General features: G+C 42.0%; 2 protein-coding genes across 2 annotated transcripts in view; both read right to left on the bottom strand.

Annotated features, from left to right (window-relative positions):
- Positions 1-12,675, bottom strand: LOC125381669 (protein wech-like). The gene is made up of 3 exons (XM_048399026.1): positions 12,609-12,675; positions 2,257-2,553; positions 1-1,791 (listed from the first exon to the last, which is right to left on the bottom strand). Exons 2-3 carry the CDS (start codon positions 2,546-2,548, stop codon positions 110-112), a joined length of 1,974 nt encoding a protein of 657 aa, XP_048254983.1. The 5' UTR covers positions 2,549-2,553; positions 12,609-12,675; the 3' UTR covers positions 1-109.
- Positions 8,474-22,629, bottom strand: part of LOC124124902 (E3 ubiquitin-protein ligase TRIM56-like) — a 27,860-nt gene continuing 13,704 nt past the window's right edge. Inside the window, exon 3 of the mRNA XM_048399015.1 lies at positions 8,474-9,661. Coding sequence (XP_048254972.1) covers positions 8,744-9,661 — 918 coding nt within the window. The 3' untranslated portion in view covers positions 8,474-8,743. The remainder of the gene's footprint in view (positions 9,662-22,629) is intronic.

Consider the following 22,629-nt stretch of genomic DNA (forward strand, 5'->3'; position numbering starts at 1 on the left):
ATAGAAATGTGCTTACAGTTAAATACACAATGACACATATCACTGCACATAAATTCCCCAACAAAGACGTGACTATAGTTTATTGAAAGGAGACTTGTGACATGTTCACTCACTTACATGTAAATACCTTCACGCTATCTGGTCTACACAGGTACATGCGGCCACGCCCACCAACACACACTCCACGTGGATTCTGGACACCATCCTGTGATGTCAGCATGTTTCTAACAAACTGTCCTGACTCAGTCAGATGGAGGACTCTGTGTAGATGGTAGTCTGTCACCAGAATGTCGCCTGCGCTGGTGCTGGTGATACCAAGTGGAAACATCAGTGATGTGTCTCCTCTAGGGCTGTAGGTGAACACCACATCTCCCTCGGGAGTCAGACACACGACACACCTGGATCCCCAGTCAGACACCAGGATGTTTCCTGTCCTCGTGGTACAGAGGTAGAGGGGACTCTTCAAGATGCATCTAATAGGTTGGCCTGGACCAATTGACTTCAGCACGTGTCCCGCCATACCCAGGATATCAACACAGGGAGGGAGGCTGGAACTTGCTGCTAGTGTTGATGGTGTCAGAGACGTGATACCCCGGTACTGTTTGCTGGTTGGGATGGCTGACAGCAGCACCAGGTCAGGGTTGACTTGTACTGTTACAATCTGTCTGGTACCGTGCACAGTGACAGCCACCTGGTTGTCCTTCAACATTGTTATACCCCACGGAGGACCACCCAGACTGAGCCTGCTGTGACATGGCTGCTTGTTCCTGGTGTAGAAGGACTTCACACTGTGGTTGTTATAGTCTGTGACTACCACTGTGTCTGTACCATTCACCACAAACACCGTCACGTCATAGGGGTATGTATCTCCTGCTACTCTGACGTTAATGGTGTCCTGTAACACAGGAGTAGCCTTCAGGTCCAGCACGTTAATGTTGTCCTGTAACACAGGAGTAGCCTTCAGGTCCAGCACATCCTCATACAGGACGTCTATCTCACCCAGCTGTAGATCGTCCAGTGCTCTACTCAGCTTGTCCGTGTCCTGTCTGAACATGATCCTGGCTATTCTTCCCTTCTCCTTCACGTCTGTGACTCCGACAGCCTCCACATCACCGGCCTCACATCCCTGGTACATCTCATACACACCCATGTCACACTCAGATTGTAGAGTCTGGTCTATCAGCTCAGCCTGTTGTTGGTACATCTGTACTGACATCTCACCTGACTTTATGTCTGCCTTCAGTTCTCCAATGTGTTTGTCAGACATTTCTTTCAGTTCAGCCCAAAGTTTCCGTTCCTTGACTTTGATCGCCTCTATTGCTTTGAGACCTGCAGACTTGATATTCGATTCTATTTGTAAGTAAAGCGTTAATGCGTCATCGACTTTGGAGGTTTGTGTTCTTACATGTGTTTTCATCTCGTTGTGTTTCTTCAACAAATCCTCTTTATTCTTTCTCAGCTCGGTTTTCATTGCAGGAATCTCAGACTCAATTTCAACAACCAAGTCACATTTCCTGTGATGAATAATGCAGCATGTTTGACAAACAGCTGTTTTACAATCTTTACAAATATATTTGATATTTTCATCTTTGTGAACTTTACACATGACCTTTCTCTTGACCTTCACCTTTGTCTCTCCAGACAGGTCAACTACGTCATGGTGTCGGGAAGATGGAATTCGTCTGTGTACTCGAATACATCGTTCACAGAGTGCGTCGTCACAAACAGAGCACCAAGATGAAGCTGGAGTTGTCTCCCCTTCCTCCTTGCAATAACTGCAGTGAGTCGTATCTGAAATAGGAATGTAATCATGTAGAGATATTAACAATGCGATATCACTATGTATTACAGAACTTCATGTGGCATATCACTCACACGGGTGAGACAACATCCATCAATAACATCCCAATACGTCTTAATGTGAAATATTATGTAAATAACATTGGATTTGTCTTACTGATAAGAACTCGCCATATAGATCTCAGAAAAAAAACAGCGAATGTGTCTGAGATAGACCTTAGACCATCTCCCTTTCGAATCATGTCTGGATAATCGTTGTTACTTGTTAAAACAGTGTACACGATACGATTTCATAGCCTCCATACAGCCTACAAACAACTTAATAAATGATTTTCGATATCTTTTGAAACCAAACAAAATATCTTCTCACTCAACACACATTCCTATAATCCAGTCAGGGGTGGAGTTACCTGTTTAGAAATAACATTTATATTCATAGAAACCACAAACTCTCACCTTTAGACCCGGGGCCAAACGAGTCCAAGAGTCCCTGGATAACAAAGATAGGCTTGACGTCATCCGCCCACTCCTCCACTGGTCTCTCAGGGGCAGACACTTTCGTCATCTTGTTGCAGAATGGACACAGGAGAGACTTGGCACTGAGGGCTTCTGGTCTGGTTTTGGTGTAGTTGACGACACATTTCCGACAGAAGGTGTGATTACATACAAGTGTACAGGGCTTGTCAAACACCTCTGTACATATCGTGCATGTCAGGAAGTGTTCTGTTAACTTCTGGGAGGTCGCCATCTTACCTACACAAAGATAAACCAGCCGTTGTATTTCCGGTGTACACAAAAGACAAATTTTAGCCACAATCTGACTGGTAGAGCGTCCACCCGGAGAGCCGAAGGTCCGGGGTTCGATCCCCGCCCGCGTCACACCGAAAGACGTTAAAAGATGGTACTTGTTGTTACCCTGTCTGGCGCCCGGCATTATGGGTCTAAAACAAGGACTGGTCGACTCGGAGTCAGTATACTGTGTCTGAGTGGGGTATTCATGTTAAACTGCGGCATGGTATCTCAGTGAGCTAGCACTATAAATCGGCATCAGTCACACAAACACACACGTACGCACATGCATGTCACTATATCAGTGCAATAATCTTGGACGCGACGTTAAACCCCATTTTACCTCACCTCACAATCCGAGCGTACAGTTCTTGAACACTGACACTAAGACCGACTGTAGTAGGGGGACTTATTTACTGTCCCGTTCAAAACTAAGAAAGGGTATATTGTATCCTCCCATTCACCGACTGGATCGTCCAGATCTTGAAACAATTAACAAATACCCCTTTTCATAAGACCCATGAAGATTTGGGGTAGAATAGATCTTCAGCAACCTGTGCTTGCAGTCAAAGGCAACTATGCTTGTCGTAAGAGGCGACTTACGGGATCGGGTGGTTTATGCATGTCATCATATCCCAATTGTGTGGATCAACGCTCATTATGTCAATCACTGGATTGTCCGGTCCAGACTCGATTATTTACAGACCGCCGTCATACAGCTGGAATGTTGCTGAGTGCGGCCTTAAACAACAAACAAACAAAAGAAAAGTTATCTCAGATGTATGCATTTCTTATGAACAACCTAACATCCAGTTCTAATAGTGTGTATATATGTGTGTCTGTCTGTGTGGTGTGTGCGTGTTTCTCTCTCTCTCTCTCTCTCTCTCTCTCTCTCTCTCTCTCTCTCTTTCTCTCTCTCTCTCTCTCTCTCTCTCCTCTCATTGTGCAGGTGCATTTACAACATGAAGTGCGTGCACTTGTGAACCGTGTGCAGTGTATCGATCACGTGACATAGTTATGGGGTGACACCCACTCATTACCATATCGAAAGTAGGAGACATTATTACAGTTCACATAATAAAGAACCATATCAGATGTGAAATAATACAGTTATGTGGAATTATTTTCCCGTATGGTTTACTGAAGCATTTGTCAGGGTTCATGTCAGTAACAACTGTAACAGACACACGTGATATATACATACACGTACATCGGGATGAGTCTCAGTATTTAAGTCAAGTGGCCGATCAGAGTATTTAATGACAGTGGATCTTTAAAGTATTCCGGTTAGCCTACATGTTATATTTAATTAGGTGCCCGGTTATGAGAATCTGCCTGGAGATGACTGTTTAGTTAGATGAACCCTTGTGGTGTTACCAGTAAACAGTAGGACAGGTGTGTAGCGTTATAACTGAAGTAGACGCAAGCCTTGTGACAACACACTTACCTGAGACAAGCAGATAACCGCTGTGGAGGGAAATTGAGCTACCGTCAGTTTCGTTACCAACTCGTGTCAAAGTAGGACAAGCTGCTTGCAGGTCACCAAAATAGGGCCGAGTGGAGGCGAATGGGCGTTTTGTATTTGTTCTAAATACACTGGGTCTAGATTCGATTATTTAAAGGCCGCTTTCATGGAGCTGGAATAATCCTGAGTGCCGCGACAACAACAAACAAACTTACAGACTGACATGATACAGCTGTAATATTGATGACAGGAAAACTACAATTATTTGCTCGAGAATAAGTTACGATACTCACTTCTTCCGGGTTTCCTTCACCTGTATAACATAATTATTTACCAACATACAGTGGCTAATATGTCTGTAAGCTGCTCTCAAACTAATTGTTTCAAGCTCACTTGGTGGGTGCAATGTACAATAAGCACAAAGTCGTAAATGCTGTATCTTTCTGTACTTTGCATCAAGCATCAATAGCATAACAGTGATAACATGTTCGTGTTATCACACACAAACGTATATGTACATTGGATTAATTAATGTGGAACATATATCGACAGCACGAACAGTGATGTCCATGTTTTCACATACAACATTCATCCTTGAAGCATGTATACTGAACCAAATTAAAAACTTCACAATCCTAAAATTTTAACATTTTGACCAGTTATCATTGTGGGCCCTTATTGTGTATTTAAACTGTAATGGCCACGTATTGTCTTCAGGTAACACTCGTTTTTGTGCAGGTGAATCGATCAAAATCATGTGCACAGCACCATAGTGGAAAAAGTTTTTTTTCACGTGCAACTGGTCACGTCGCCATAACACCGCACGTCTTTTCAGCCACACTTGTTAGCAGTCATTAACAAAATAAGAAAAACACAAGAAAACAAAAGTCTTTACGGCCATTTGTCATGCCACGCCTTTCAAATGTGCAACGTGAACGTGCCAACGGCATGTTGCAGACGGGAACGTCCGTGGCTGAAGTCGCAAGGACGATGGTTTGTAGTCCGGTCTATGATTTACAGACGCGTCTACAGCTAACGGGTACCACCGCTGATCGCCCTGGGCCAGATCGACCACGTGTGACGTCACATGCAGAGGATCGTCAGATTGTCTTACGTCACCTCTGTAACCGATTTTTGACGGCTACATCAACCAGAAACGAACTGTTTAGGGGTAGACTGAGTGCGCAAACTTAAACTGTTCGAAACCGTCTGAGAACTGCTCATCTTCAAGCACGACGGCCATACTGTGGGCCGATTCTGACTCAATTACACAGACGTCAGCGTCAAATGTTGGCACAGTGACACTTACGATGGACTCTGAGGAATTGGAATCAAGTCGTCTTCAGTAATGAATTCCGATTTAATCTTCGATTTGCTGAGTGTATGGCGAGGGTGTGGAGGCGCCGTCATGAACGTTACGCCCAGTGTTGTGTACAGGAAGTTGACAGATTTCGAGGCGGAAGTGTCATGGTGTGAGGTGCTTTCTGTGGCAATGCACGTTCCAGGTTTCTTGTCATCCGTGGCAACCTCATCGCTGCTGCTTGCCGCGACCGGGTACTAGCACCAGAACTTCTGCCTTTAATGGCAGCACATGGACCCGGTTTGATCTTCCAACACGACAATGCCAGACCCCACACAGCAATTTTGACGCTACTGAACTTGTGTGCCAACAGATTCTCGTGCTTGGGACTTATGACTTAAACTGTTGATGTTATTACCGAATACCGTAGGTGCTTGGAACAAATTATGGTTACCTTCGTTAATTAAAATCCGTCTTTTGACATTAATGATTAAAAATTACCTTCTCTGATACATTTGGCCGTTGTATATTATATATGGGATTACTTTTAAAAATGTCTAAGTTTTTAATTTGACTGGCTTCACAAAACATCGCATCACGATATATTACCCTTAGACCACTCAGTTCCAGAGTGAATTTGGCAATTCCTCCCATCAACGAGAGAGCTATTGGTTCTGTGCTTCACAACACGTCACAGTTTAGTAAATTTAGCAAAATAATTACTGTAGCTAATGCCAACTGATCACCAATTTAGTCACCTTCTATGACGTACAGAAATCAGGCGACGAATTTAAGTAATATTCTAGACTCGTTTGGCTGTTTTCGTGTTCCACGTCATATGATCCGCCTATCTAACTCTGACTTGACCCTCCTGGGCCTGATTCCTCTGCAGGACACGTGGCAGAACAGTGGAACTTCCATCTGCATCAGTGTCGTCGGAACAACGTCTTTGAAGCTGTAACAAAACAGTGTTGCTCATTTGTGTTTTCCAGCCTGACGAGCAAGGATTAGTGTCTTGTAAAAATATTCATCATACACATACATATCTCACAACATCACCAGGATACAGAGTGGAAATAGCTCCATAACAACTGAAGTTATGATTACAAACATGTCACATGGATTTATTTTCAGATATAATTCCATATCATATAAATATATAATTTATAGAATCTACATACGTTCAAAATTAGTACAGTCAATATCTAAAATTCTATCACAATTCCATGTAAAATTCAGATGTGTTCTACTGTGCGATATGTTCATGTTAGATTCACAAAAGCAGTATGTGAACAGCTGTATCTGGCTATTTAGATTACATATAGATTGTGCAAACAATTACACACCTTGTCCAACTGGATATCTGTTCATATCATTCAAATAGTAAGGCTTGGGTGAGAGATTAAATACTTAAGAAATAAGTGGGAGTTGTTTATCGTACAATAAAACACTGCAGGGAGAATAAACCATGAGGCCAAAACGAGTGGTCAAAAGTTTGGTGCAGTTGATGGACAGGTGTTCAGTTCTTTAGAAAAGCAAGTCATTAACTATTTAATACTTAGTACTTATCTTAAAGTATGAATTCAGTCTTAAATTATTACATCAGTGCAAATCTAGCAGAACGCTGGATGTACTTATGAACCGAATTCAAAATATCTAAACAGATCTCAGTTCTAACCTCTCGTATCAAATGCGTATCTGTAGGACTCTCGTTTCTAAAACTTTATGTGCGTTGAACCATCAGTCTACAATATCAAACGACAAACGTTTTATAAACGTTGGCAAAAAAAGTATATTCTTTTCTTAAAATGAGGACTCAATTAATTTCAGGGCTCACAGATTCTCAACTTTAACTCCGGTTTATTAAGAACGTCCCAAAAACGAGGCTGCCAACCCCCATTTTGGTAAGTGGGATTTAGGGGTCTATTAAGAGTGTATTCGGTACTCAGCGATGTGTACTCATATAAGATCGTATTTGGTATGCAGGTTCAACATTTATTCCCAAAAGTGGTGTACGCAAAGGTTTTCTTCAAATATTTCTTTTTTTTCTGTAATTTTATTTGAAATCGCACCCTTTTCCCAATGCTTTTGAGATTTGTGACGAGTAGCATTCTGGTTTCAGGAATAAGAAAATGAGACTGAAAACGGTATTCGGGACTCAGAAGAGGATGGGGTTGGCACCCTAAAAATGTAGAAAGGTTCATCCACGTAACGGTGTCTGGCCCGGAAAGATTAGTGACCTGGAATCCCTACGGAATATGTTGATATACTTCTAGCTTGTTCAGGTAAACCCAGTCTTGGCAGAGCTGTATTAGGCCCAAAATACTTCAAACTAGTTTCTAAAAACATCCTTAATAAACGTGGGACGCTGTTCTTACTATCAATCATAGGTTTGTCTGGTCATAGCTGGAATGTTGCGGAGTGCGGCGGAAAACAACAAGGCTCCACCACTTGGTTGATACAGTGTCATCGAGACCCAACGACTTTGGATGTATCTCGGGATGTCAATCACTTGTTTCTCGCGTCCATACTCGAATATTTACCGTCATATACATGTAGCTTGAATATCGCGGCTTTGACCAACATAGAATTACAGTGGATTCATTTATTTGTAACGCACATGAACGGCACACTCTGTGATAAAATGTTCATAGCTTCAAGTGCATTCGTTCACTGCATTTTATGGCGCTTCAAAAAACATTGCATCACGATTTATCTCCCTTAGACCGATCAACAGCCAAGTGAATGTCACACGTCCTCACTGCAGGAACGAGAGAGCAATCGGTTCTGTTTCATAAAGCGAAACAGTTCAGTAAAGCTACCAAAACAATCAGTACATTTAATGTATATATGTACAATAGTAGTTTCAGGTGATTCTGTTGAACACTGAGGCTCATATTTTACTTACATTCGTCCCATCTTCTGCTTATTGTTCTCAGCATAGCAAGCAAGGATAAGTGTCATGTAAATATCAATCCTACACAACCATAGCTTACACCACCTCTAGTTATAACACCGAAGGATTAACTCGGTGTTGCACTCGCGTTATGATTACAAACAGGAAAAACACATCATACGGATGATCTGGTATTCTGAAATAATTGATCAACTTTAATCCGAAGTTCATAATATATAAAATTAGACAATGCTCAGAATAGATCTCAATGCGAGCAGTACACGAAGAATGTGTAAACAAGTTAAATCTTCATTCATCACATTCAAATAGTAAGGCTAAGATGAGAGCTTCAACACAAACGTAGAATTTGATTTTACCCAATACAGTGAAAGGTGCTTACAGGTAAATACACAATGACACATATCACTACACTTAAATCCCCCAACAAAGACGTGACTATAGTTTTTTGAAAGGAGAATTGTGACATGTTCACTCACTTACATGTAAATACCTTCACTCCATCTGGTGTACACACGTACATACGGCCACGCCCACCAACACACACTCCACGTGGATACTGGACACCATCCAGTGATGTCAGTATGTTTCTAACAAACTGCCCTGACTCAGTCAGATGGAGGACTCTGTGTAGATGGTGGTCTGTCACCAGGATGTCGCCTGTGCTGGTACTTGTGATACCGTGTGGATACTTCAGTGTTGTGTCTCCTGTAGGGCTGTAGGTGAACACCACGTCTCCCTCGGGAGTCAGACACACGACACACGTGGATCCCCAGTCAGACACCAGGATGTTTCCTGTCCTCGTGGTACAGAGGAAGGTGGGAATCTTCAAGATGTATCTACTTGGTTGGCCTGGACATAATGACTTCAGCACGTGTCCCGTCATACCCAGGATATCAACACAGGGAGGGGAGATGGAACTTGCTGCGAGTGTTGATGGTGTCAGAGACGTTATACCGTAGTAGTGTTTGCTGGTTTTGATGGTTGACAGCAGCACCAGGTCAGGGTTGACTTGTACTGTTACAATCTCTCTGGTATCCGGCACAGTGACAGCCACCTGGTTGTCATTCAACATTGTTATACCCCACGGAGGATCACCCACACTGAGCCTGCTGTGACCTGGCTGCTTGTTCCTGGTGTAGAAGGACTTCACACTGTTGTTGTTATCGTCTGTGACTACCACTGTGTCTGTATCATTCACCACTAACACCGTCACGTCAAAGAGGTTTGCGCCATATGTATCTCCTGCTACTCTGACGTTAATGGTGTCCTGTAACACAGGAGTAGCCTTCAGGTCCAGCACGTTAATGGTGTCCTGTAACACAGGAGTAGCCTTCAGGTCCAGTACGTTAATGGTGTCCTGTAACACAGGAGTAGCCTTCAGGTCCAGCACATCCTCATACAGGACGTCTATCTCACCCAGCTGTAGATCGTCCAGTGCTCTACTCAGCTTGTCCGTGTCCTGTCTGAACATGATCCTGGCTATTTGTCGCTTCTCCTTCACGTCAGCGACTCCGACAGCCTCCACATCACCGGCCTCACATCCCTGGTACATCTCATACACACCCATGTCACACTCAGATTGTAGAGTCTGGTCTATCAGCTCTGCCTGTTGTTGGTACATCTGTACTGACATCTCACCTGACTTTATGTCTGCCTTCAGTTCTCCAATGTGTTTGTCAGACATTTCTTTCAGTTCAGCCAAAAGTTTCTGTTCCTTGACTTTGATCATCTTTATTGCTTTGAGACTTGCAGACTTGATATTCTGCTTCTATTTGTAAGTAAAGTGTTAATGCTTCATTGACTTTGACGTTTTGTTTACCAACATGTGTTTTCATCTCGTCCTGTTTCTTCAACAAATCCTCTTTATTCCTTCTCAGCTCGGTTTTCATGGCAGGAATCTCCGACTCAATTTCTACAACCAAGTCACATTTCCTGTGATGAATAATGCAGCATGTTTGACAAACAGCTGTTTTACAATCTTTACAAATATATTTGATATTCTCATCTTTGTGAATTTTACAGATGACCTTTCTCTTGACCCTAACCTTTGTCTCTACAGACAGGTCAACTACGTCATGGTGTCGGGAAGATGGAATTCGTCTGTGTACTCGAATACACCGTTCACAGAGTGCGTCGTCACAAACAGAGCACCAAGATGTAGCCGGAGTTGTCTCCCCTTCCTCCTTGCAATAACTGCAGTGAGTCGTATCTGAAATATGAATGTAATCATGTAGAGATAGTAACAGTTCTATATCACTATCTATTACAGAACTTCATGTAGCATATCACTCACACGGGTGAGACAACATGCATTAATAACATCCCAATACGACGTAATGTGAAATATTATGTAAATAACATTGGATTTGTCTCACTGATAGAATTCGCCATATAGATCTCAGAAAAAAACCAGCGAATGTGTCTGAGATAGACCTTAGACCATCTCCCTTTCGAATCATGTCTGGATAATCGTTGTTACTTGTAAAAACAGTGTACACGAAACGATTTCATGGTCTACATACAGCCTACAAACAACTTAATAAATGACTTTCGATAAATTTTGAAACCGTACAACATATCTTCTCACTCAACACACATTCCTATAATCCAGTCAGGTGTGGAGTTACCTGTTTAGAAATAACATTTATATTCATACAAACCACAACTCTCACCTTTGGACCCTGGGCCAAACGAGTCCAAGAGTCCCTGGATGACAAAGCTGGGCTTGACGTCATCCGCCCACTCCTCCACTGGTCTCTCAGGGGCAGACACTTTCGTCATCTTGTTGCAGAATGGACACAGGAGAGACTTGGCACTGATGGCTTCTGGTCTGGTTTGGGTGTAGTTGACGACACATTTCCGACAGAAGGTGTGATTACATACAAGTGTACAGGGCTTGTCAAACACCTCTGTACATATCGTGCATGTCAGGAAGTGTTCTGTTAGCTTCTGTGAGGTCGCCATCATACCTAGAAAAAGACAAACCAGTCGAGTATTGCCTGTGTACAAAACATGCACGTCTCATCCTCAGCCCGAGCTTATCACTCTTAAACACTAAGGCCGACTTCAGTTGTGATAATTTACTCTCCCGATCAAAAATGTAAATAAAGGATTGTGTATTAACCTATTCCCCAAACTGGAATCATCCAGATCTTGAAAACATAACCAAATATCCCGTTTAATAAAAACATCATCGCAGACATTTTTAGACGAGTCTCACTTTTGCTTACTGTACCTGTGTGTGTGGTTTGTTTTTGTTTGTTTGTGTGTGTGCGCGTGCGCGCGCGTGTGTGTATGTGTGCGTGTGCGTGTGCGTGCGTGTGTGTGCGCGTGCGCGCGCGTGTGTGTATGTGTGCGTGTGCGTGCGTGTGTGTGTTTCTCATCTTTATAGCCACCCAATCACCAATCTGTATATATATACATATATCATCTCGCATATTTTCCGTTTCATGAAAACCAATCTTCCCGATATTTTAACTGCAGGATATTCGAAGAAAAGATATGACTGTAGTTTCAATTCTACACATCTTGTAAGCCCCCCGCCTTTCCCGACTTTAGCATGGATACAGGGACCATTGAACTACTCATATAACACATTAATAATGTCGTCAGTTCATCAGGACATGTACTTCTCGAAATTCATAACCAGTTTTGAACACATGAGGTGGTACCTCAGTAGTTTTGTTCGGTTGTTTGGTTTGGATTTAGTCCGCTTGCTGAAGTTGGAAAATAAGTAAAATATTGATGGCCTGACAGTACGCGTTTGTTATGCAATGTATGGCATGGTGACACCGAGAACCCAGAAACAGTGGCCTCACGATGACGGAGGTGGGTGGTGCTTGTCAAATCAGTCACAGGCTGGCTTTACAACATGAGGTGTGTGCACTTGTGACCGTGTGCAGTGTATCGATCACGTGACATAGTTATGGGGTGACACCCACTCATTACCATATCGAAAGTACAGTTCACATACTACCATATCAGATGTGAAATAATATGGTCATGTGGACGTATTTTCCCGTATGGTTTACTGTGGCATTTGTCAGGAATCATGTCAGTAACAACTGTAACAGACACACGTGATATACACATACACATACATCGGGATCGGGCTCACTATTGAAGTCAAGTGGCCGATCAGAGTATTTAATGACTGTGGCTCTTTAAATTATCCCGGTTAGCCTACATGTTATATTTAATTAGGTGCCCGATTATGAGAATCTGCCTGGAGATGACTGTATAGTTAGATGAACCCTTGCGGTGTTACCAGTACACAGTAGGACAGGTGTGTAGCGTTAAAAGTGAAGCAGACACAAGCCTTGTGACAACACACTTACCCGAGACAAGCAGGTTACCGGTGTCCAGGGAAATTGAGCAGCCGGTGAGATCTATCCTAGAGGGGTGTGGGCGTGATTCGTTCGTTACCAAATCGTGTCATTCCGGGACAAGCTGCTTGCAGGTCACAGAAATAGGGGCGAGTGGAGGCGAATAGACGTCTTGTACTTGTTCTAAACACACTGGGTCTAGATTCGATTATTTAAAGGCCGCTTTCATGGAGCTGGAATAATCCTGAGTGCCGCGACAACAGCAAACAAACTTACAGACTGACATGAGACAGCTGTAATATTGATGACAGGAAAACTACAATTATTTACTCGAGAATAAGTTATGATACTCCCTTCTTGCGGGTTTCCTTCACCTGTTTAACATAATTATTTACCAACATACAGTGGCTAATATCTCTGTAAGCTGCTCGCAAACTAATTCTTTCAAGCTCACTTGGTTGGTGCAATGTACAATAAGCACAAAGTCGTAAATGCTGTATGTTTCTGTACTTTGCATCAAGCATCGATAGCACAACAGCAATTACATGTTCGTGTTATCACACGCAAACGTTTATGTACATTGGATTAATTAATGTGGAACATATATCGACAGCACGAACAGTGATATCACGATTTATTACCATCGAACCGCTCAGTTCCAGGGTGAATGTGGCAGTTCCTCCCAACAACAAGAGAGCTATTGGTTCTGTGATTCACAACACGCCACAATTTAGTAAATTTAGCAAAACAATTACATTAACTAATGCTGAGCAGCCGTTGTGACCAACTGATCACCAATTTAGTCACCTTCTATGACGTACAGAAATCTGGTGACGAATTTAAGTAACATTCTAGACTCGTTTGGCTGTTTTCGTGTTCCACGTCATATGATCCGCCTATCTAATTTTGACTTGACCCTCCTGGGCCTGATTCCCCTGCAGGACACGTGGCAGAACAGTGGATCTTCCATCTGCACCAGTGTCATCGGAATAACGTCTTTAAAGCTGTAACAAAAAAGTGTTGCTCATTTGTTTTTCCCAGCGTGACGAGCAAGGATTAGTGTCTTGTAAAAATATTCATCTTACACATACATATCTCACAACATCACCAGGATACAGAGCAGAAAAAGCTCCATAACATACTGAAATTATGATTACAAACATGTCACATGGATTTATTTTCAGATATAATTCCATATCATATAAATATATAATTTATAGAATCCACATGCGTTCAAAATTAGTACGGTCAATATCTAAAATTCTATCACAATTCCATGTAAAATTCAGGTGTGTTCTATTGTGCGATATGTTCATGTTAGATTCACAAAAGCAGTATGTGAACAGCTGTATCTGGCTATTTAGATTACATATAAATTGTGTAAACAATTACACACCTTGTCCAACTGGATATCTGTTCATATCATTCAAATAGTAAGGCTTGGATGAGAGATTAAATACTTAAGAAATAAGTGGGAGTTGTTTATCGAACAATAAAACACTGCAGGGAGAATAAACCATGAGGCCAAAACGAGTGGTCAAAAGTTTGGTGCAGTTGATTGAAAGGTGTCCAGTTCTTTAGAAAAGCAAGTCATTAACTATTTAATACTTAGTACTTAGCTTAAAGTATGAATTCAGTCTTAAATTATTACATCAGTGCAAATATAGCAGAACGTTGGAAGTACCCAAAATACTTAAAACTAGTTTCTAAAAACATCCTTAATAAACGTGGGACGCTGTTCTTACTATCAATCATAGGTTTGTCTGGTCATAGCTGGAATGTTGCGGAGTGCGGCGGAAAACAACAAGCAGCCTATTCAAGGTCTCCCCGCTGTAATTCCGGGTCAGTATAGGTCCTCGGCACCCTATGCTTGTCGTTCGGGGCGACCAAATGGATGCGATGGTCAGACCCCGTCACTTGGTTGATTCAGTGTCATCGTGACCAAACGACTTGGATGTTGCTCGTGATGTCAATCACTGGTTTCTTGCTTCCATACTCGAGTAATTATCATATCCATGTAGCTTGAATATTGCAGCGTTGACCAACGTAGAATTACAGTGGATTCATTTATTTGTAACCCACATAAACGGCACACTCTGTGGTAGAATGTTCATGGCTTCTCAAGTGCATTCGTTCACTGCATTTTACGGCGCTTCAAAAAACATTGCATCACGATTTATCTCCCTTAGACCGATCAACGGCCAAGTGAATGTAACACGTCCTCACTGCAGGAACGGGAGAGCAATCGGTTCTGTGTTTCATAACGCGAAACAGTTCAGTAAAGCTACCAAAACAATTAGTACATTTAGTGTATATATCTATATACATCTATATCATGTGATTTTGTTGAACACTGATACTCATATTTCACGTATATCCGTCCCATCTTCTGCTTATTGTCCTCAGCATAGCAAGCAAGGATTACTGTCATGTAAATATCCATCCTACACCTCCATAGCTCACACCACCTATAGTTATAACACAGAAGAATTAGCTCCGTGTTACACTCGCGTTATGATTACAAACATGAAAAACACATCATACGGACGATCTGGTATTCAGAAATAATGAATCCACTTTTATTCGAAGTTCATAATACATTAAATTAGACAATGCTCAGAATAGATTTTAGTGATACGAGCAGTACACGAAGAGCCATGTCTTGCTACTCAGATAACACATAAAATGTTTACACAAGTTATAATCATCATTCACAATTCATTCAACGCAAATGTAGAATGTGATTTTACCAAATACAGTGAAATGTATGGAATACTGTAAGGGACATTCTCGCGATCTCGCATTCTCGCGATCTCGACCTTTGGAAACGAGGTAAATATGCCCAAAACACGAGAATGCGAGATCGCGAGAACGCGAGATTTGGCCAAAATCTCGCGTTCTCGCGATCTCGCATTCTCGTGTTTTTGGTACATAGCACTTTTTGTCATAAGTCGACAACGCGAGAATGCGACATTTGGACATGATGCAAAATCTCGCAATCTCGCAATCTCGACTTGTCAAATTAGGCCACAAAATAACGAAATCGCGAGAACGCGAGAATGCGACATTTCATTTTCTCGCGATCTCGCGTTCTCGTGTTCTCGCGTTTTAGACGCTGTCCGTGCGCATGCGTAATATCACAAGGTCAAGGCCCATGCGCACGTTAGTAGTCCTTTGGTCATGCTTCTTTCATGCTCTTCATTCTCCAAGTAGCATTTAGCAAACTTATGACTTGAGCTTGAAAATGCTATGTAATTTACATACACAAAGTCTGAGTCATCTCCCGTTGTTACAGTTTCCTATGTTCTTTATGATAAAACCCTCAACATGCTCAATATAATTTAACAAAAGAAATTGTGTACATGAATGTCCAATGATGGTGAAAACATAAATGTGTCCGAAAGCTGGAAACAAAACTATTACCGTCAGTGAGTGAGTGAGTAATATTGCTTTAAGCCGCACCAGCAGTACTACAGTTACAGAAATAATCACAGGCCAGTGAGTTTCTCCATGAGGCAATGTTATACACGGCTAGCATATTCATGAAAGGCAAAATTCTCATAGACCAGTTTGAAATACAAAATTAATTATCATATTTTCATCCGCTCCAACCTGACTACAAAACATCCCGCTTTACATTATTTTATAGTTAAAATGGATAAAACTATCATTAAACCGCCCGCATGTTATCATAAATGAGCGGGCCACTGTTAAAGAAATAAACGACGAGTGGGAGTACAATAAAACACTGCAGGGAGAATAAACCATGAGGGGCTAGTGTTTTATTGTACAATAAACAACAACCACGAGTCGTTTAATGATTATATGAGATATCAACATTATGTACAGCCTCTTTAAGGATGTTGATAAAATGTACAAGGTTTAAAAATATTTACCCCTATTTAAGGCGGGTATTTCCCGCATATGCTCACACAATCCTCAGGTCGATTACACGTACCTTTTCTCCCAAACCGATTGTCATATTGTAACCGGGGATTGTGAAGGAAAATACAATTTCAAACATAGGCTACGGGTGTGAGTGTTTATTGCCAGAGTAGATAATGACATCCTTTAATGTACAAAACAATAACATTATAAAAAACAATACTGCATAGGTTTCATACACATACATATTCATACAATCATTCAGTTCATATAAACATACGTTTATATTCTGTACATGAACATAAACTTAATAATCAATGATATACAAAATCATTATCTTAACCCTATAATAAACAAACCATTCATCAAGGGCGATAACTCGATCCCGACATCACTCATAAGATACAATATAAACCTGGTCCATGTTGTAAAATACTCTTAACATTATAAATACAATTACCACTTTCTTGAAACTGCTGTATTTATTCAGTAACTCACCATATATTTGGCACGATACACTATTTACAATTCATATTTCGAGACACGACAAACATGTAAATTACCCGTACCCTGTGGGTGACACTGGGATGTTTATCGTCTTCATGCAGCCGCCATTACGGTAGAAGTGCCACAACATCCATTGAGAGCAAACTGACGGTCACTTCCCTTTCACAATTAACGTCGTCACTCACTGCGTTATAATGTTACAAGATCACAATCGAATCATCAGAAATGAGGTCATGAATAATCGTATAATACATCCCGCTTCGTTCTTCGATGTTCTTAGCGATTAAACGCGTAGTCATCTATAGAGTAAGTGCGAGAGTTGGGTTTAACACTGCTTTTATCAGTATTCCAGTTATATCACAGCGTGTCAGCTTAATATGAGAGGAAAGCCCGAAGTGATGCAGGTCTCAGACGTTTACCTCTTCGATGAAGCCCACGAGAACGGGTATGGTGAAACAAGAAACATAATCAGGGCGAACCGGGATTCGAACCCACAATCATAGGTTTCGGGCGTGCCCAACTGACGCAACTCTGCACAGAGAATCGCGGCGCCTTAGACGACTGGGCCACCCAAATGAGTGTTTATATATTTGATGTCAGACCGCCGTCATATAGCTGGAATATTGCTGAGTGCGGCGTTAACAACAAACAAACAAACAAACAAACTCTTTCTGAAAAATACCATTTGGCATCCATGTTGGTTATTTGACTGTTAGTTGTCAGACAATATTTGTCAAATTCAGTCAGTTCACAGGCAAGAAAGGGAGCGTGTTCTTGACTTTATTATGTTACCAGTCTACATATATATTTCTGTATAATCAAAAGACTTGGAAAATGTGCATTCTGACATTGTCAAAAGTCACGTGATTTTGAGCAGCCATTTTGAAATAAACTGCATTAATTTGCAAAGCAGAAATTTCTATGAACCTTGTGGTTTATTTCGTCGTTTTGATGTCAAAAGACACGAGCGTGAGATTTTATTCATCATCCAACATCATTCTTCCAACTTTTTGAGTTTGTAGACAGTAATAAGCAGTGTCTTAAAGATGTTGGATACAATGGTTTGTGCGCACCTCAGTTCACGCCGTTGCACGCGAGTTTACCGTGACGAATTACCTTACAAAATAGTTACATACAACTGTACAGGCAATTAGCACAAAAACACGAGAACGCGAGATCGCGACACTTGACCAATGTCGCAATCTCGCGTTCTCGCGTTCTCGTGTTTTTGAAAATAGTTACATACAACTGTATAGGCTATAAGCACAAAAACACGAGAACGCGAGATCGCGACACTTGACCAATGTCGCAATCTCGCGTTCTCGCGTTCTCGTGTTTTTGAAAATAGTTACATATAACTGTATAGGCAATTAGCACAAAAACGCGAGAACGCGAGAACGCGAGACTGCGACATTGGTCAAGTGTCGCGATCTCGCGTTCTCGCGTTCTCGTGTTTTTGAAAATAGTTACATATAACTGAATAGGCAATTAGCACAAAAACACGAGAACGCGAGATCGCGAGAATTGACCAATCTCGCAATCTCGCGTTCTCGCGTTCTCGTGTTTTTGAAAATAGTTACATACAACTGTATAGGCTATTAGCACAAAAACACGAGAACGCGAGATCGCGAGATCGCGAGATCGCGACACTTGACCAATCTCGCGTTCTCGCGTTCTCGCGTTCTCGTGTTTTTGAAAATAGTTACATATAACTCTATAGGCAATTAGCACAAAAACACGAGAACGCGAGATTGCGACACTTGTCCAATGTCGCAATCTCGCGTTCTCGTGTTTTTGAAAATAGTTACATACAACTGTATAGGCTATAAGCACAAAAACACGAGAACGCGAGATCGCGACACTTGACCAATGTCGCAATCTCGCGTTCTCGCGTTCTCGTGTTTTTGAAAATAGTTACATATAACTGTATAGGCAATTAGCACAAAAACGCGAGAACGCGAGATTGCCACATTGGTCAAGTGTCGCGATCTCGCGTTCTCGTGTTTTTGAAAATAGTTACATATAACTGAATAGGCAATTAGCACAAAAACACGAGAACGCGAGATCGCGAGAATTGACCAATCTCGCAATCTCGCGTTCTCGCGTTCTCGTGTTTTTGAAAATAGTTACATACAACTGTATAGGCTATAAGCACAAAAACACGAGAACGCGAGATCGCGACACTTGTCCAATGTCGCAATCTCGCGTTCTCGTGTTTTTGAAAATAGTTACATACAACTGTATAGGCTATAAGCACAAAAACACGAGAACGCGAGATCGCGACACTTGACCAATGTCGCAATCTCGCGTTCTCGCGTTCTCGCGTTTTTGTGCTAATTGCCTATACAGTTATATGTAACTATTTTCAAAAACACGAGAACGCGAGAACGCGAGATTGCGACATTGGACAAGTGTCGCGATCTCGCGTTCTCGTGTTTTTGTGCTGATTTCCTATACAGTCATCGTGGGGCTCAGTCGTCTGAGTTGTCGCAATTCGTTGTGTAGAGTTGCGTTCCTTGGATGTGCCAGAAACCTACAATGGAAGGTTTCCTCTCATTTTAAAGGGACATTGATCTACAGAAATGCCCCGAGACTGGTTGTTGCCTTAGTTATTGTCCCCCCTCCCCGCCCCCACCCAACCTCCCCCGTGAGTATCCGGATGATATGGCAGATATCAAGACTAGTTCGCGACCTGTGCTGCGCCATTCGTAAGCGCATGTATCGCTTTTATTGATAGTATTTCATTGTGGGTATATTGTTTAGCCAAAATGTATAAAGTTTCACGAAGGCAATTTTTGCAACGCCTAAATATTCAGTTATTTTACAAATTGACTGAAAATCGGTCAATTTCATCACCCAGTGACTGAAAATGATAGGATTAAAAGAAAACAAAATTCAAAGTACGTTTCTATAGTTTTGGCTTCTAATACTAGCGGGGCGGTCGGGTAGCCTAGTGGTTATTGCTGAAATAGTGCTAAAAGGGGGGGTAAAAACAAACACACTCACTCACTCTAATACTAGGATAAATAGTCTATTTTTAAGCCCTTTTGAACCTCTTAAAAATTGTTAGTCAATCTGGACTTGGATTCAGTCAATTTCTATATTACTGAAATATTTAGACATTTTATAAATTGCCTGAGTGAATCACTTTTTACACATTGAGTGTAATATACATGTATACACGCCTACAGGTACAAGAGAAACAAAACTGATTCTATCCAATGCAACAGCAAATGAATGAAAACAAAATGCAAATATCATAATTACGATCCACCGCAGTTTTATGTATACATTTGGGCAGCTTCCTTGTTCGAGGAATGTATCCGTGAATATTCACATACAGGAACAATATCCCATACGTCTGCTGCTGTACAAATAAACTTATTCGACGTCACATGGCTCTGTTACATTCAAATGTTAAAATATATACATAGAGCGTTTCTGGATATTATAACCCGTGTTCGTTTTGCAACTGATCACTAAGTTTCTTTCAGATGTTTTTACAAAGGTGGCAAGTCTCATCGGTCAGCTAAGATAGCACGTGTGACAATTATGTTCATGATGTCCATGGTGCTTTAAAAATATCCATGGAGTTAGAAAGCAATGAACAATCAATAAACGTATTATCGGCTAATCCTTTGAACCAAGTATGTTGTTTTTACATCGGCACTTCACGCCATGATATGAGTGTATTCTGTATGCTTTAGTAAACCTACACATGTAAACACTTACAAATCCACTGTGCAAGATAACAGTGATTAATCAATGAACGTATTTTCTGTGGAACTTTTGATGGCGAGGAATGATCCGTGTACAAAAAGGTAAATGAACTGATCACTCCTCTTGCTTGGCTGCCACGTGAATATTACATAACATACATTTCACCTCACTTCAAACCTGGATTCAGATGAAATAATTGCCCCAGACACAAGACATGCCAAATGGGAACCGTTGTCAGGTAATCTGAGTAGTGCTACTACTACCTATACCTGTAATAGGTTCATTAACTGAGCTTCTAGTGAATGGCAACAAAGACACTGGTGTAGGGTTATGCCCCAAAACGTGGATGACAACAAGAGATAGCAATCGTATTATCCGCGCAATCCAAAATCCGAAAATGCTTTCACTGCTCGGATACTATAAAAATAAACTGACGGCCAAAAGAAACGTTACCAACGATATTTCTAGGATAAAATATTACCAAAACAAATTGAAGCAGCAATAACAATTGTATTGTAGAAATATATAATTCAGAACAGTAAAATGCGAATTTACTAATTCAACAACAAAGTCCTTGACCTCCAACAGGGACATTTCTTGACAAGGGGTCATTCGTCCAGTATTCGATCAACAACATTGGTTACAACTTTAATGTGACGACGGCCCAGACCGTTCAATACGGGACATGACCTTAATGAGCGGCAATGCATCTTCGAATGCGGCGTCGCACTGAGTAGACAAGCGTCCTCACATCGACTGCAGGTTAACGATTCCATTCCTCACGGAGGGCAACGATCAACGCTTGTCTCGTGAAGGGAGGATGTTGACGTTTCCGAAGACGACGCCCCAGCTGGTCCCAGAGATGTTCTGTGGGTGACAGATCTGGTGTTCGAGCTGGCCACGGCAGGACAGTCACGTTGTTGGCGTTGAGGAAGTCTCTAGTAATACGGGCTTTATGGGGTGTGGCGTTATCTTGTTGGAACACCGTCCGTTGTTGACGCTGGGTGAAAGGAAGAACCACTGGCCGTAAGATATTGTCAATGTAGCGTTGTGCTGTCAGATTGCCTTCGATGATGACAAGTTCCGTCTTCTCGTCTCCGCAAATGTCGCCCCAGACCATCACACTTCCGGCCCCTAAAGGTTCCACCTCCTGGACACAACAAGGAGCCGTACGTTCACCACGTCGTCGATACACTCGCGTCCGCCCATCAGGTTTGAAGAGTTGGAACCTGCTCTCGTCACTAAACAGCACTCGCCGCCATTCCCTTTGTTGCCATCGCTGAGTTGTCTGCACCACGTCAATCTGGCACGTCGATGTTGACGGGTCAAGGTCATGCCTTTGAAAGGGCGATAAGCCCGGAGACCATAATGTCGTAGTCGTCTGGTCACTGTTTGTCTGCTGGCCGGATGTCCTTAGCTGTTGGCATCTGATGACGTCACAGTAAGAAATCTGTTCCTCAGATGACGTACCCGTAAAAAGCGGTCATCCTGCGGGGTCGTGACCTATGGTCTGCCACTCCGTGGTCTGTCTGCGGTTCTGCCAGTCTGTCGGAGACGTGAGACCAGTCTGGTAATGGTCATCTTGGAGCAGTTCATGTTAATGGCAACCGCTCTCTGTGTCGCTCCCATCTGCAGCATACCTATGGCTCTCTCCTTCTGGACAGCGGTCAGTCTTGGCATGTTCGTTGGTGTTAATCATCGCAACCATTGATAGGGAACAGATCCCTGCGTAATTTATACCCGGAAATTGCACGATAATTTGGGGAAGATTGTTTTAAAAAATTGCTGAAAAACACCAATATTTCCAAAAATCCGCAAAGCACGTGCAAAGAACGACAGAGAACATGAAGGCTGTATTCGTGAAATGTGTTCTTTACTGTTTTTGAACAGGTTGGCATCTTTGTTTCAAAGTGGCAAATCA

This window comes from Haliotis rufescens, unplaced genomic scaffold (assembly GCF_023055435.1).
Source record: "Haliotis rufescens isolate VD_foot unplaced genomic scaffold, xgHalRufe1.0.p SCAF_19, whole genome shotgun sequence".
Classification (NCBI taxonomy): domain Eukaryota; kingdom Metazoa; phylum Mollusca; class Gastropoda; order Lepetellida; family Haliotidae; genus Haliotis; species Haliotis rufescens.

Bases quoted from the DNA above. Each gene is read 5' to 3' on its own strand.
- LOC125381669 (XM_048399026.1), bottom strand. From the start codon at position 2,548: ATGGCGACCTCCCAGAAGTTAACAGAACACTTCCTGACATGCACGATA. The intron at 1,792-2,256 runs GTGAGAGTTTGT...TTCCTATTTCAG, and splicing joins GTTTGGCCCCGGGTCTAAAG to ATACGACTCACTGCAGTTAT.